Source organism: Triticum aestivum, chromosome 5A (genome assembly GCF_018294505.1).
Source record: "Triticum aestivum cultivar Chinese Spring chromosome 5A, IWGSC CS RefSeq v2.1, whole genome shotgun sequence".
Taxonomy (NCBI): Eukaryota; Viridiplantae; Streptophyta; class Magnoliopsida; order Poales; family Poaceae; genus Triticum; species Triticum aestivum.
In genome coordinates, this window is record NC_057806.1 from 107,814,659 (window position 1) to 107,830,228 (window position 15,570).

Below are 15,570 nucleotides of genomic sequence, written 5' to 3' on the forward strand. Positions count from 1 at the left end.
CCGCTTCACATGTAGATCCCACCACAACGCTTTGCTTGCAACTGCACCAGCTTACTGCCCCACCATTCGAAATATACACGTATCTGGTTTGTGACTTAGAGTCATCCAGATCTGTGTCGAAGCTAGCATCGACGTAGCCCTTTACGACGAGCTCTTCGTCACCTCCATAAATGAGAAACATATCCTTAGTCCTCTTCAGGTACTTCAGGATATTCTTGACCGCTGTCCAGTGTTCCATGCCGGGATTACTTTGGTACCTCCCTACCAAACTTACGGCAAGGTTTACATCAGGTCTGGTACACAGCATAGCATACATGATAGACCCTATGGCCGAGGCATAGGGGACGACACTCATCTTTTCTCTATCTTCTGTTGTGGTCGGGCATTGAGCCATGCTCAATCTCCTACCTTGCAATACAGGAAAGAACCCCTTCTTTGACTGATCCATATTGAACTTCTTCAATATTTTGTCAAGGTACGTACTCTGTGAAAGACCAATGAGGCATCTCGATCTATCTCTATAGATCTTGATGCCTAATATGTAAGCAACTTCTCCAAGATCCTTCATTGAAAAACACTTGTTCAAGTAGGCCTTTATGCTTTCCAAGAATTCTATATCATTTCCCATCAACGGTATGTCATCCACATACAATATGAGAAATGCTAGAGAGCTCCCACTCACTTTCTTGTAAATGCAGGCTTCTCCATAAGTCTGCGTAAACCCAAACGCTTTGATCATCTCATCAAAACGAATGTTCCAACTCCGAGATGCTTGCACCATCCCATAGATCGAGCGTTGGAGCTTGCACACCTTGTCAGCATTCTTAGGATCGACAAAACCTTCCGGCTGCATCATATACAATTCTTCCTTAAGGAAACCATTAAGGAATGTCGTTTTGACGTCCATTTGCCATATCTCATAATCATAGAATGCGGCAATTGCTAACATGATTCGGACGGACTTCAGCTTCGCTACGGGTGAGAAAGTCTCATTGTAGTCAACCCCTTGAACTTGTCGATAACCCTTAGCGACAAGCCGAGCTTTATAGATGGTTACATTACCATCCGCGTCTGTCTTCTTCTTAAAGATCCATTTATTTTCTATGGCTCGCCGATCATCGGGCAAGTCAGTCAAAGTCCATACTTCATTTTCATACATGGATCCTATCTCGGATTTCATGGCTTCCAGCCATTTGTCGGAATCCGGGCCCGCCATCGCTTCTTCATAGTTCGAAGGTTCACCATTGTCTAACAACATGATTTCCAGGACAGGGTTGCCGTACCACTCTGGTGCGGAATGTGTCCTTGTGGACCTACGAAGTTCAGTAGCAACTTGATCTGAAGTTTCATGATCATCATCATTAACTTCCTCTCTAGTCGGTGCAGGCACCTCAGGAACATTTTCTTGAGCTGCGCCACTTACCGGTTCAAGAGGTAATACTTCATCGAGTTCTACTTTCCTCCCACTTACTTCTTTCGAGACAAACTATTTCTCTAGAAAGGATCCATTCTTGGCAACAAAGATCTTGCCTTCGGATCTGAGGTAGAAGGTATACCCAATAGTTTCTTTAGGGTATCCTATGAAGACGCATTTTTCCGACTTGGGTTCGAGCTTTTCAGGTTGAAGTTTCTTGACATAAGCATCGCATCCCCAAACTTTTAGAAACGACAGCTTAGGTTTCTTCCCAAACCATAATTCATACGGTGTCGTCTCAACGGATTTCGACGGAGTCCTATTTAAAGTGAATGCGGCAGTCTCTAAAGCATAGCCCCAAAATGATAGCGGTAGATCGGTAAGAGACATCATAGATCGCACCATATCCAATAGAGTGTGATTACGACGTTCGGACACACCATTACGCTAAGGTGTTCCAGGCGGCGTGAGTTGTGAAACTATTCCATATTTCCTTAAGTGCGTGCCAAATTCGTGACTCAAGTATTCTCCCCCACGATCTGATCGCAAGAACTTGATTTTTCTGTCACGTTGATTCTCAACCTCACTCTAAAATTCCTTGAACTTTTCAAAGGTCTCAGACTTGTGTTTCACTAAGTATACATACCCATATCTACTTAAGTCAGGGTGAGAACATAACGATAGCCACCGCGAGCCTCAACACTCATTGGACCGCACACATTAGTATGTATGATTTCCAACAAATTGGCTGCTCGCTCCATTGTTCCTGAGAACGGAGTCTTGGTCATTTTACCCATGAGGCATGATTCGCACGTGTCAAATGATTCGTAATCAAGAGACTCCAAAAGTCCATCTGCATGGAGCTTCTTCATGCGTTTGACACCTATGTGACCAAGGCGGCAGTGCCACAAGTATGTGGGACTATGAATATGTGTAACATTACGCTCGAGATTCATTAAGAATAAACCATTCACCAGCGGAGCATGACCATAAAACATATCTCTCATATAAATAGAACAACCATTATTCTCGGATTTAAATGAGTAGCCATCTCGAATTAAACGAGATCCTGATACAATGTTCATGCTCAAAGCTGGCACTAAATAACAATTATTGAGGTTTAAAACTAATCCCGTAAGTAAATGCAGAGGTAGCGTGCCGACGGCGATCACATCGACCTTGGAACCATTCCCGACGCGCATCGTCACCTCGTCCTTCGCCAGTCTCTGCTTATTCCGCAGTTCCTGCTTTGAGTTACAAATGTGAGCAACCGCACCAGTATCAAATACCCAGGAGCTACTACGAGTACTGGTAAGGTACACATCAATTACATGTATATCACATATACCTTTAGTGTTGCCGGCCTTCTTGTCCGCTAAGTATTTGGGGCAGTTCCGCTTCCAGTGACCACTTCTCTTGCAATAAAAGCACTCAGTCTCGGGCTTGGGTCCATTCTTTGACTTCTTCCCGGCAGCTTGCTTACCGGGCGCGGCAACTCCCTTGTCGTCCTTCTTGAAGTTCTTTTTACCCTTGCCTTTCTTGAACTTAGTGGTTTTATTCACCATCAACACTTGATGTTCCTTTTTGATTTCCACCTCCGCTGATTTCAGCATTGAATATACCTCAGGAATGGTCTTTTCCATCCCCTGCATATTGAAGTTCATCACAAAGCTCTTGTAGCTCGGTGGAAGCGACTGAAGGATTATGTCAATGACCGCGTCATCCGAGAGATTAACTCCCAGCTGAGTCAAGCGGTTATGCAACCCAGACATTTTGAGTATGTGCTCACTGACAGAACTGTTTTCCTCCATCTTACAACTGAAGAACTTGTCGGAGACTTCATATCTCTCGACCCGGGCATGAGCTTGGAAAACCATTTTCAGCTCTTCGAACATCTCATATGCTCCGTGTCTCTCAAAACGCTTTTGGAGCCCCGGTTCTAAGCTGTAAAGCATGTCGCACTGAACGAGGGAGTAATCATCAGCACGTGACTGCCAAGCGTTCATAACGTCTTGGTTCTCCGGGATGGGTGCGTCACCTAGCGGTGCTTCTAGGACATAATCTTTCTTGGCAGCTATGAGGATGATCCTCAGGTTCCGGACCCAGTCCGTATAGTTGCTGCCATCATCTTTCAGCTTGGTTTTCTCTAGGAACACGTTGAAGTTGAGGACAACGTGGGCCATTTGATCTACAAGACATATTGTAAAGATTTTAGACTAAGTTCATGATAATTAAGTTCATCTAATCAAATTATTCAATGAACTCCCACTCAGATAGACATCCCTCTAGTCATCTAAGTGAAAACATGATCCGAGTCAACTAGGCCGTGTCCGATCATCACGTGAGACGAACTAGTTAACATCGGTGAACATCTTCATGTTGATCGTATCTTCTATACAACTCATGCTCGACCTTTCGGTCTTCCGTGTTCCGAGGCCATGTCTGTACATGCTAGGCTCATCAAGTCAACCTAAGTGTATTGTGTGTGTAAATCTGGCTTACACCCGTTGTATTCGAACGTTAGAATCTATCACACCCGATCATCATGTGGTGCTTCGAAACAATGAACCTTCGCAACGGTGCACAGTTAGGGGGAACACTTTTTTGAAATTATTACGAGGGATCATCTTATTTCAGCTACCGTCGTTCTAAGCAAATAAGATGTAAAACATGACAAACATCACATGCAATCAAATAGTGACATGATATGGCCAATATCATTTGCTCCTTTTGATCTCCATCTTCGGGGCTCCATGATCATCGTTGTCACCGGCATGACACCATGATCTCCATCATCATGATCTCCATCATCGTGTCTTCTTGAAGTTGTCTCGTCATCTATTACTTTTACTACTATGGCTAACGCTTTAGCAATAAAGTAAAGTAATTACATGACGTTTATGTTGACACGTAGGTCATAAATAAATTAAGACAACTCCTATGGCTCCTGCCGGTTGTCATACTCATCGACATGCAAGTCGTGATTCCCATTACAAGAACATGATCAATCTCATACATCACATATATCATTCATCACATCCTTTTGGCCATATCACATCACACGACACATGCTGCAAAAACAAGTTAGACGTCCTCTAATTGTTGTTGCAAGTTTTTACGTGGCTGCTATAGGTTTCTAGCAAGAACGTTTCTTACCTACGCCAAGACCACAACGTGATATGCCAATTTCTATTTACCCTTCATAAGGACCCTTTTCATCGAATCCGATCCGACTAAAGTGGGAGAGACAGACACCCGCTAGCCACCTTATGCAACTAGTGCATGTCAGTCGGTGGAACCAGTCTCACGTAAGCGTACGTGTAAGGTCGGTCCGGGCCGCTTCATCCCACGATGCCGCCGAATCAAGATAAGACTAGTAACGGCAAGCAAATTGACAATATCGACGCCCACAACTGCTTTGTGTTCTACTCGTGCATAGAAACTACGCATAAACCTGGCTCTAATACCATTGTTGGGGAACGTAACAGAATTTTAAAATTTTCTACGCATCACCAAGATCAATCTATGGAGTCATCTAGCAACGCGAGTGCATCTACATACCCTTATAGATCGCGAGCGGAAGCGTTCAAGAGAACGGGGTTGATGGAGTCGTACTCGTCGTGATCCAAATCACCGATGACCTAGCGCCGAACGGACGGCACCTCCGCGTTCAACACACGTACGGTTGGGAAGACGTCTCCTCCAACTTGATCCAGCAAGGGGTAAGGAGAGGTTGATGGAGATCCAGCAGCACGACAGCGTGGTGGTGGAAGCAATGGTGATCTCGGCAGGGCTTCGCCAAGCTCAGGGAGAGGGAGAAGTGTCACGGGAGGGAGAGGGAGGCGCCAGGGGCTAGGGTGCAGCTGCCCTCCCTCCCCCACTATATATAGGACCCCTAGGGGGGCGCCGGCCCTAGGAGATGCAATCTCCAAGGGGGCGGCGGCCAAGGGGGGTGGAGCGCCCCCCAAGCCAAGTGGGGCACCCCCACCCCTAGGGTTTCCAACCCTAGGCGCAGGGGTTGGCCCATGGGGGGCGCACCAGCCCACTAGGGGCTGGTTCCCCTCCCACTTCAGCCCATAGGGCCCTCCGAGATAGGTGGCCCCACCCGGTGGACCCCCGGGACCCTTCCGGTGGTCCCCGTACAATACCGATTACCCCTGAAACTTTCCCGATGGCCGAAACTTGACTTCCTATATATAAATCTTCACCTCCGGACCATTCCAGAACTCCTCGTGACGTCCGGGATCTCATCCGGGACTCCGAACAACTTTCCGGTTACCGTATACTAATATCTCAACAACCCTAGCGTCACCGAACCTTAAGTGTGTAGACCCTACGGGTTCGGGAGACATGCAGACATGACCGAGATGACTCTCCGGTCAATAACCAACAACGGGATCTGGATACCCATGTTGGCTCCCACATGCTCCTCGATGATCTCATCGGATAAACCATGATGTCGAGGATTCAATCAATCCCGTATACAATTCCCTTTGTCAATCGGTACGTTACTTGCCCGAGACTTGATCGTCGGTATCCCAATATCTCGTTCAATCTCGTTACCGGCAAGTCACTTTACTCGTACCGTAATGCATGATCCCATGATCAACCACTTGGTCACATTGAGCTCATTATGATGATGCATTACCGAGTGGGCCAAGAGATACCTCTCCGTCATACGGAGTGACAAATTCCAGTCTCGATTCGTGCCAACCCAACAGACACTTTCGGAGATACCCGTAGTGCACCTTTATAGTCACCCAGTTACGTTGTGACGTTTGGTACACCCAAAGCACTCCTACGGTATCCGGGAGTTGCACAATCTCATGGTCTAAGGAAATGATACTTGACATTTGGAAAAGCTCTAGCAAATGAACTACACGATCTTTAAGCTATGCTTAGGATTGGGTCTTGTCCATCACATCATCTTCTATATCTAAATAGCTGCCCCCCACTACCTGATTTTCCTGGCTTCTCATGAGGCCACGTCATCGCTAACCCCCCACCCTTGATCGCACCACTACGTCATCACTAATCCTCCCGCAGGCCCCCCGCTGCTGGCCGTTTGGTTTACCATGGACAAACCCGCAGATGGGCTCATGACTTGGTTGATAGCCCATAGTGGCGCCCCGTGTAATTAGGTTAATCTGCTCAAGAAAATGTACGTACTAATTAGGTTCATCTTTTTCTTTTGAGAATTAGGTTCATCTTCTCCGCTACGGGTGTTATCTCCACCGCTTGCTCTTCTGTTCCCCACGGCCACAATCGACGAGATCTGCCGGCCAAAAGTGCAGGCACCAATGCAATGAAATGGCAACACTAATTCATCCTCTCACATTAATTACCTCACCTTTATTACCCGCTGCGAGTTATCTCCTCTGATTTCTCTTCTGCTCGTCATCACCACAACGAGGAGATGACCCATCCACAAATGCAGGCATCAATGCAATGAAACGGCACCATTTATCTCCTCCCATTAGCTCGCCCTATACAAGTCACTAGAACAAGCTTCAGCCACGACCCCTCGCTGTCGAGCTCGGCCACAAGGTGCTCGATGTACGCGGGGAGACTGACCATGAAGCCCTGTGTTGGCTATGGCTATCCCATCCTCGACAAAAAGGTAGTATCATCACTGGATTCCTTTATAATTCTTTCTGTCTACCAGTTCAATTGGTTTACGTACCAGATTCTGTTTGCATCGGAAGTCTTTGGGCTTACTTGGTGGAAGTGGTCAGTCTTTTTCCGTCCACACCTACGACATCAGACAAGATTGATTTTTATTGTAGCACCTAACTTGAAGACGCGTTGATATTCATCTTCCTTCAAACGTCATGGTGAATGATAAGGGGTTTTGGAATGATGCACGACCCAGTCCTCTGGGTCATCTTGATCTGTTGTTGAGGTAACTAGAATTGTGTGGAAAGTATGCTCTTCATGTGTTGTTTGCAGGGAAGCAATTGTTATAGATCCATTCAAACTAATTTACCATGTTCGTTCTCCACATTTTCTCTACGTAATTGTTTATGGTTGTAGTGTGGCTTGGGCATGATACTGATTTCCTGATTGTTCCATCATATGAATGTTTATGGTACATGGTAGTTATTTACACACAGGTGTCAATTGCAGATAATGTTGATGATAGTATGAGGTGTGTTCTCTACATGTTTTAAGAGAGCATATTATGCTCTATGGCGCTAGATGAAGCAAGCTTATGGAAGCATATCTTTTTATAAACAATATGTATATCACTATATCATGATTTGTGACCCAGCGAATATTTGGTGCATCTACCTGCAAATAGTAACGATGTTGGGCCATCCTAAAATAACCCCATGTATTTGCAGATTAGACAAGAATTGATGTTATCCGGTTGATGAGATATCTTCGTCAGTTTTGTGAAATATATTACAGGAGTTATGTTCTCAACCAATGGTTCATCTAGCGCTCTCCATTCCAAAACCGACTACACATTCCCCTGGAAAAATGAAGAACCATTGTACTAGATGGAAAACAATGGAGAAATGCCGACATCCTATATATGTTATTTCCTTTTCTGTTTTGTCAAATATCTTCAGAAGTTTATAGTCTCTCACCCTATTAATATTTTATTTCCATAGATGTTATGTGTGTGTGTGAGCATGTTTATTTCTTGACTGCTATTTTAGTCGCCATTCGTTAGTGCATATTTTGTAGATCGATTTAGATAAAGTTCATTGTTGGCTTGAGTATGTACTTTCAAAGGCTATGATATGATACAAGACTGGTTGTTCTTCTTAATCAAAGAGAGGAAAAGTTGAATGAATCTTTCATAGTATCGAGGCACCATGGCATGCTTTGAGGTTATGATACACTTTTTTAGTGCAATTCATGTAAATCATATTTCCACTCTTAGATAATCGATGTAATCTCTTGGTATGCAAGCATCGGTAATCCAGTGGGATAACATGTTGATATTGATACTCTGTCCTCACATCCACAAGACCGAACCTCCTACCAACAGAGAACCAACTCTCTTTGCTATTACATTGTTCATTTTGGAATTTTTAGCACATTTTTAGGGTTTTATTCAAATCTTTACACTACTTAACTAACAGCAAAGAGACCCCGCAGCAACGCGCGGGGTATCACCTAGTTCTCCTAATGATGTGATCCCGTTATCAATGACATCCAATGTCCATAGTCAGGAAACCATGACTATCTTTTGATCAACGAACTAGTCAACTAGAGGCTCACTAGGGACGTGTTGTGGTCTATGTATTCACACATGTATTACGATTTTCGAATAACACAATTATAGCATGAACAATAGACAATTATCATGAACAAGGAAATATAATAATAATCATTTTATTATTGCCTCTAGGGCATATTTCCAACAAACTTTCCCATCAACGAGCATCTGTTCCACCTCGCCCCGCCCGAGCCGGGGGTGGTGTCTGATCGGATGGCGCGGGACGACCGAGAGGCGAGGGAGCGCCTCAAGGCCTACATGGACGACCTCCGCCGACAGTACCCGGAGCTAGTGGAGGCGAAGCGGGCGATCTTTGTCGTCCATGACGTCAAAGTTATCGTTATCTCCGACAAGGGCGGCAATGCGGGCAGCAACGTCAAGGAGTGGCAGAGCATCTTCCCCGGTGACGACGACGACGACAGCACCGACCCGGGCCCTAAAGGATTGGCTCGACCTCCACTTCGACAACAAGTAGTTTAAGTTTAGTTTTAGTTTAAAATTATGCTTAACGTTCAGTTGAGAGAACTTTATGTGTTGAACTTATGTTTAAATGCATCATCTTCTGGTTCAAATTTGATTGAATTTGCGCAAATTAAGTTGTACTCCGCTAACTTTAGTGGATCAGCTAGGTGCGGCCAAATTTTAGTGGAGTATATATACTCCACTAACTTATAAGGGATCATTTAGAGTTGCCCTAAGAAGTAAAAGCACATCAAATGTGTGATCTCAAATGGAAAGCTCACACCCATGTTTTCTCAGGAGGGTACATGATAATACGTAAGGCAAATCCATTCTGGATCAACTAGCTTACATCAAAACTACTATGGGGAAGAAGATCTAACGACACACTTGCAACAAAACTTGAAAAATTCTTGTGTTGCGGTTCGAAAACACTGTTTTCCATCATAGATGAGGTTCATGGTAGTTCTGTTTATGAAATCTTCCGAGCAAGATTCTTCACTCCCGCACCAACACATTTTAGAGTGACCGTGTTTGAGTTTGTATCGGGCTTGATGATGAACTTGACATCAAGGAACTCCTTGATGTTTCGAAGTGATTCTATAGCGTGCGGTGTCAGCTGTCCCACGCGAACCTTTGACACATCAGGCGGGCATAGAGCGCACAGCATGAACAGAAGGCCCTGCAAATTGTTTACAAGAGAAACATCATGTGGCTAACAGAAGAAGCATTTTGAAGCAAGATTCAGAAAGAGCCATAGAAGGAAAGTTAGACACGGTCTCAGACATTATCTTGCCAAAATGAACCAAGGACCAGGTTGGCAGAAGAACTAGCATAAAAAGATCATTCTGACGGACTACATCCATGCATACAATGTTCAGTTTGAATTTTTTATTCTTATCCAACTTTTGTGGCTGGCTTTTGAGTTACTAATACAATGGAAGAAAGGATTCTCCCCTGCTGTGTTCTCGAGAGGGGGGGGGGGGGGGATGCTAGAATTGCTAATTTATCTTCCTACAACATCATCAGCCAAAATAATAAATGACCATTACTGTTGCAGAGCGGTCTAAGTGCTTCAGAGTAGACAAAAAACACAGTAGTGATCATGAATCGTAGGAGAAGCATGTAAAGAAAACACAAATTATCAGCCACAATATAAAAATATCTGCCACCAGCCAGCTAAATAATATAAGAAAGGAATAAACTGGAATGAAATATCAGACCTGATGTGTTGAGTCAACAACTCCTCCTTGAGCCACCTCTTCTAGCAGCATCGATGCAACTTGCTCACCAAGATCCTCTGGAGACATTAGCTCAGGCTTCTTAGATTGTTCACTCATTTCATCAACATTGGGATAACTCACAGTAGCATCTGCAGAAATCAGACAGCCTGTTGTGGTCTCAGCAACTACTGATACGCCATAGCCTGCTGACCTGCCAAAAGATGAATAAATTTAAATTTTTGAATAGCAGGACACCAGGAGATAACAGCACATTGTGTCACTAATAATATTCAACAGGTTCTACTTCAAGTTGGAAACGTACAATCCACCAGATAAACCAGCTCTATGATCGGTGAAGATATGAACATCCGGAATAAACTTATTGAAGAGTCCACGTGCAGCATAGAGGATACGGTTTTCAATCTGTGGAGATACATTGGTTGAGAATGTTACACCTCTTATCCTCTTTACCATTCCTTCATCAATCCAATTAACTGCCTGCAAAAACACTTGATATTAGAAGGGAATGTCAACAGAAATCACGAAACGTGAGCAGAAGTAAACTCCACCACACCTTTAATGTACTATTTATATTGGGAACTCGAAGAAGCACTTCACCACCACCACGAGGAGGAGCTCCCCGGTTTTCAATTTTGAGCTCCAGTCCCTCAAGAGGAACGCCAAAATGCTTGAGCATATGCAACGTAACCATCCGGAAAGTATCCACAGAAGGATCCTTTGTATCATTCGTTATTCCTAAAAATAATGGCATCACATTTAGACTCCATACTAAATTTAGAAGCAAAAGACACTGTATGATCAATAACAGTGATGGCCATCAACCTTCTGCAGAATTTGTGATTCCTACAAGCATGACAATATTTAGACTCCGTAGAAGTGGAAGACTTTCTACAATCATTAACAACAACGGCCATCATTTGCGCAGAACTAAAGAATTATTTTCTTTCAGTCTTTTGCAGATCTTGGCTTATGGAAGCTTGAGACACATAGTACTACTGAGCACCTCATGTTAACAAGAGCATCTTCATTAGCAAAAATGAATGGCCACAAGGATCATGGGTTCATGAGAAAAAGCTAATAAGGTTTGCTTACTCGGTGACAGCGAATTCAGCCAAATTAACTAACTGGCCATAAAACCACCTTCGTCAAAACAATCCATGCGAGAACAGGACGAACTCACATGATCCACATACACCAATTGAAACAAACCATCCGACCGAACAATGAATCAGACTGGATAAGAACAACCTAAAATTAAAATAACTCATTGCAATGAACAATGAAGCAGATTTGATAACCAATAATTCTAGAAAACCCTGACCACACAACCTCTGCCTGAACTAATATGGTAATTCCCGAGTTCCAGTGCAAAACATGGCAATCAATTGACCTGACGGTGCAACAACAGTCACCCGAAATTTCTCTGATTCTGCACACCTCAAGCACAAACAAGATGAGCAAACGCTATTCACCTTTGAGCCGAATGGACAAGGGCGACCTGGCGAAGAGCCCGAGCAGAATGAGCGGCTCGATGAAGTAGCCGATCCCGCGGTGCACCCCGCAGTCGTGCTCCAGGTCCTTCCCACCGAGGACCACCCCGGGCTTGTACCCGACCTTCGTTCCTGCCCACGAACGAACCCACTACAATCAGCCACCAGCCCAAATCGAAGAAGCCCCTGTCGCGGCCACAAGTCGGCGCGCCCTTGCCTGTGTCGTTGACATCGATGACGTGCTGGTCCGAGACCTTGTCGAGGAGGTGGAGGAGGGACATCTCGTGCTGGCGGAGGCCACCCTCGCCGGCGCGGATGTCCTTGATGATGATGGGGGTGGAGGTCAGCGTCGCCAGCACCAGCCGCTGCCGGAAGTCTCGGCTGCCCGAGAGCCTCCGGGACTTCTCGCGACCCATCCTCGCCGGTCGCCGGCGCCGGGGACGGTTGGCTCTACGCTCGCCGCGCGGGGGGTGGTGGGGTTGGTCGTGCGGCGGGGGCGGGGAGGGCTCTTGCTAGTAGGGTTTAGGCGGGCGCCGGCGAGGCGTTGCTGCGGCGGGTATTTCACAGGGACGCGGGCCTCGCGCAACGGCCCGCTTGTACTTTCTTTTAGCAAAGCCCCGCTTGTACCAAACCGGAGAAAATTGCCCGGTGTCGTCCATGAATACACAGCCCACATAGAGATTTAGGGTGTGTCTGGATTGTGGCCGCTCCTTCGGAAGGCTTTGGTTAGGTCAGTCCAATGGTCTTCATTTCGTCCCTGTAAATATCGTGACGATTGAATAAAAAGCTTTAGAATTTGCCTAAAAAAACTTGACGCGCTCTCAGCCATTCGACACGTGTCGTGTTCTGGGCGTTTCCTTCGGATTTTGTTTTTGTTTTTTTTTTCGCACGCGTTTTCAGCTATTTAAACGGGTTTTTTTCGGTTTGCTTTTCATTGGTCTTCCTTAGCTTTTCGACCAAAAATAAATAAAAAAGTGCGAAACGCGTTTTCTTTTTTTTTTCCTTTTTGCGAGAGTTACGGTTTTGCTTCCGCGAAAGGCGCGGTTTTGCTTTTGCGAGAGTTATGGCCGTGCCTCTCGGAAACGAAAAGACACGTTTTCTATTTTTTCCTTTCGCGAGAGTCACGGGTTTGCTTCCGCGAGAGGCACGGTTGTGCTTTCACGAGAGTCACGGTCGTGCCCCTCGGAAACGGGAAAAACGCATTTTCTGTTTTTTTCCTTTCGCGAGAGTCACGGTTTTGCTTTCGTGAGAGGCATGGTTGTGTTTTCGCGAGAGTCACGGCCATGGCTCTTGGAAACGGAAAAAACGTGTTTTCTGTTTTTTTTCCTTTCGCGAGAGTCACGGTTTTGCTTCTGTGTGAGGCACGGGGTGTGCTTTCGCGAGAGTCACGGCCGTGCCTCCTCGGAAATGAAAAAAATGCATTTTATTATCCTTTTTTCCTTCCGCGAGATTCACGATTTTGCTTCCACGAGAGGCACGGTTGTGATTTCGTGAGAGCGTGCCTCTTTCGGAAAGGGAAAAAAACCGTGCTCCGGGTTTGGTTTTTTTGTCCGGTTTTTTCGGCCGGTTTTTTCATGAAAAAAGTCGTCAAAACCAATCAACATGGGATCTAGTTTTGAAGATCTCGACGCGAGAAATTCAACGGTGAAAGCGGTTTGAGATTCGGACGCATGGTTTGAGAGATAAAACGTTTTGAACAAACGGATCTATGAAAAAAGGAAAACTCTCAGGTTGCGACAAGTGGTGCAGAACGTGACACTTGTCGCAACATGGGGAGTTGGAGTGATCTTTGCAACGAGTACTCCCCAACTAGTGATCTCGGCTAAAGTGCACCTTATCAAAATTTTGGTCATGACCCAAAGATTGATCTTTGTTTGGATGGTCGACAATTTTTTAGCATGCCAATGAACTCTAGCCAACTCTAGTTTAATTTTTTGCTAATGTTGGCCAAATCATGGGTAACCAAAACTCAACCATAATTTGGCTAGCCAATACTTTGATGGGGAACATTGGGCACAAACCAAACACACCCTTAGCTCCAAAAACAAGCCCACATAGAGATAAAAATGAAAAGAAAAAAAACTACCAGACACAATGTTTGCTTTTTTCTGCTAAAAATGGCACAATGTTTTGATTGCACACCCTAATTTCTATGGAACTGTTTTTTTCAAAATAAAATAGTAACTGTTTTTGGTGGATCAGTAAGAAAACCACATGTTTAGCACGCGTTGACTGCACATTATTTAGTTTTGTGAATAAGGTTGCATGCTCCTCATCATGAGTTGGGACTTGGCTTGCATTGGAGGCATGACAGTACCTTCTACCCCGTCATATATGACCCCCTAAGGCATCTCCAAGGGGATCCATCAAATCGTCCCCAAATATTCATAACAAACAGTCCAGACACTTTTAACCCTACAATGCGGCTTAATAAATTGGGTCGGACCGGCCTGGACAGCCAAAATTCCCTAGACTGACCCCAAATCGAGGAGCTCCTGGAAATCCGTCACGTTGGAATCCCCACCCATGTCCCATCCAAAATTCCACTTAAATCCCACGATCTCATATTTCTCCTCCGTCATGATGTAACACGAACTAGCGAGATGCTAATTCGCGCGCGTAGACGGCCCGATCTTTCACGGCGATGGTTGATCAACAGTTCGTCCCCTGTTCCTCCTCGCAACCTTCAAGATAATTTTCACCCGCGTACGAAAATACACGATTGAAAATAATGACCCCCTTGAATCAGCACGTAGGCGTTGATGTGATGATCAACCCTCCGTCGCTAGTAAATTTTCACGACAGAAAAATCACAGATAATACACAAGATATGGCCGCCCATAACTCGGACGTTTTTCTGTATATGTCATACTTGAAATAAAACTCAAAACTGATCTGTTTACACGGCCACAGCCTGGCTTTTATATGCCACACCTACGCAACCCCAAAGTCTATCTAGAAACTTAAAACTCCAACCCTCTTACGAATGCTAACTATAAAAAACAAATCCTAACTAGAAAAGACAAAATGACTTACGTACCATGCTAGCCAGCTAGCTAGCGTGTAGACACAAAATAAAATAAGGAATCCTAACAGATTAATTCTAGGACTCTGTGTATCACAACTTCACATTGCACGGAGGGGTATGGAAATTAGGCTCCACCACAGCTAGCGCAGGCTCCTCCTTTGCCTCTTGTATTTTCTTGAGCGCCCGAATAAATTGACGCTGTTTCGATTCCTTTTTAGTTTGGACACTATGATCTCTTGGCATTTTATGTGTACGTGGCTTCCTTTCTATCCTTTCTTTGATCAAGCCTGGCCATACACCTCTAGATTCCATACGTTTAGGACTATGCACCCATGTGCCAATACCATCTCTTGAATCAGGTGCACACATCATATAACTGGTCGCTAGTCTGCTAGTTACAAAATCAATTCTCGGACCACAAAGTTGTCGCACACGACCATCGTTTCCTTGACAAAGTCTGGCGGCATGCATGGCATTATTTTCACAACGTTTTCCTGGCCTGACTCATTAACTCGCTCAACTTTAATAGAATTGTCGGTCAATGGTGACATGCCCATATCATCCTCCCTCCCTTGAAGAGAAACCGTCCTCGGTTTCAAGTTATTTTTTAACACAACCTTCCTCTCCGGAACTTGCTGTTCTCTAGTGATTGCATTGTCCAACATTGGCTTTAGCACGTGCTTCCTCCCATTATGCGTGAAAGT

General features: G+C 45.0%; 1 protein-coding gene across 1 annotated transcript; it reads right to left on the minus strand.

Annotated features, from left to right (window-relative positions):
* Positions 1-9,340: 9,340 nt before the first annotated feature.
* LOC123102512 (probable RNA 3'-terminal phosphate cyclase-like protein) lies at positions 9,341-12,389 on the minus strand. Its single transcript, XM_044523896.1, has 6 exons — positions 12,056-12,389; positions 11,821-11,970; positions 10,902-11,083; positions 10,650-10,825; positions 10,328-10,538; positions 9,341-9,786 (listed from the first exon to the last, which is right to left on the minus strand). The coding sequence occupies exons 1-6, from the start codon at positions 12,252-12,254 to the stop codon at positions 9,577-9,579; spliced, it is 1,128 nt and encodes a 375-aa protein (XP_044379831.1). The 5' UTR covers positions 12,255-12,389; the 3' UTR covers positions 9,341-9,576.
* Between the last annotated feature and the right edge of the window lie 3,181 nt (positions 12,390-15,570).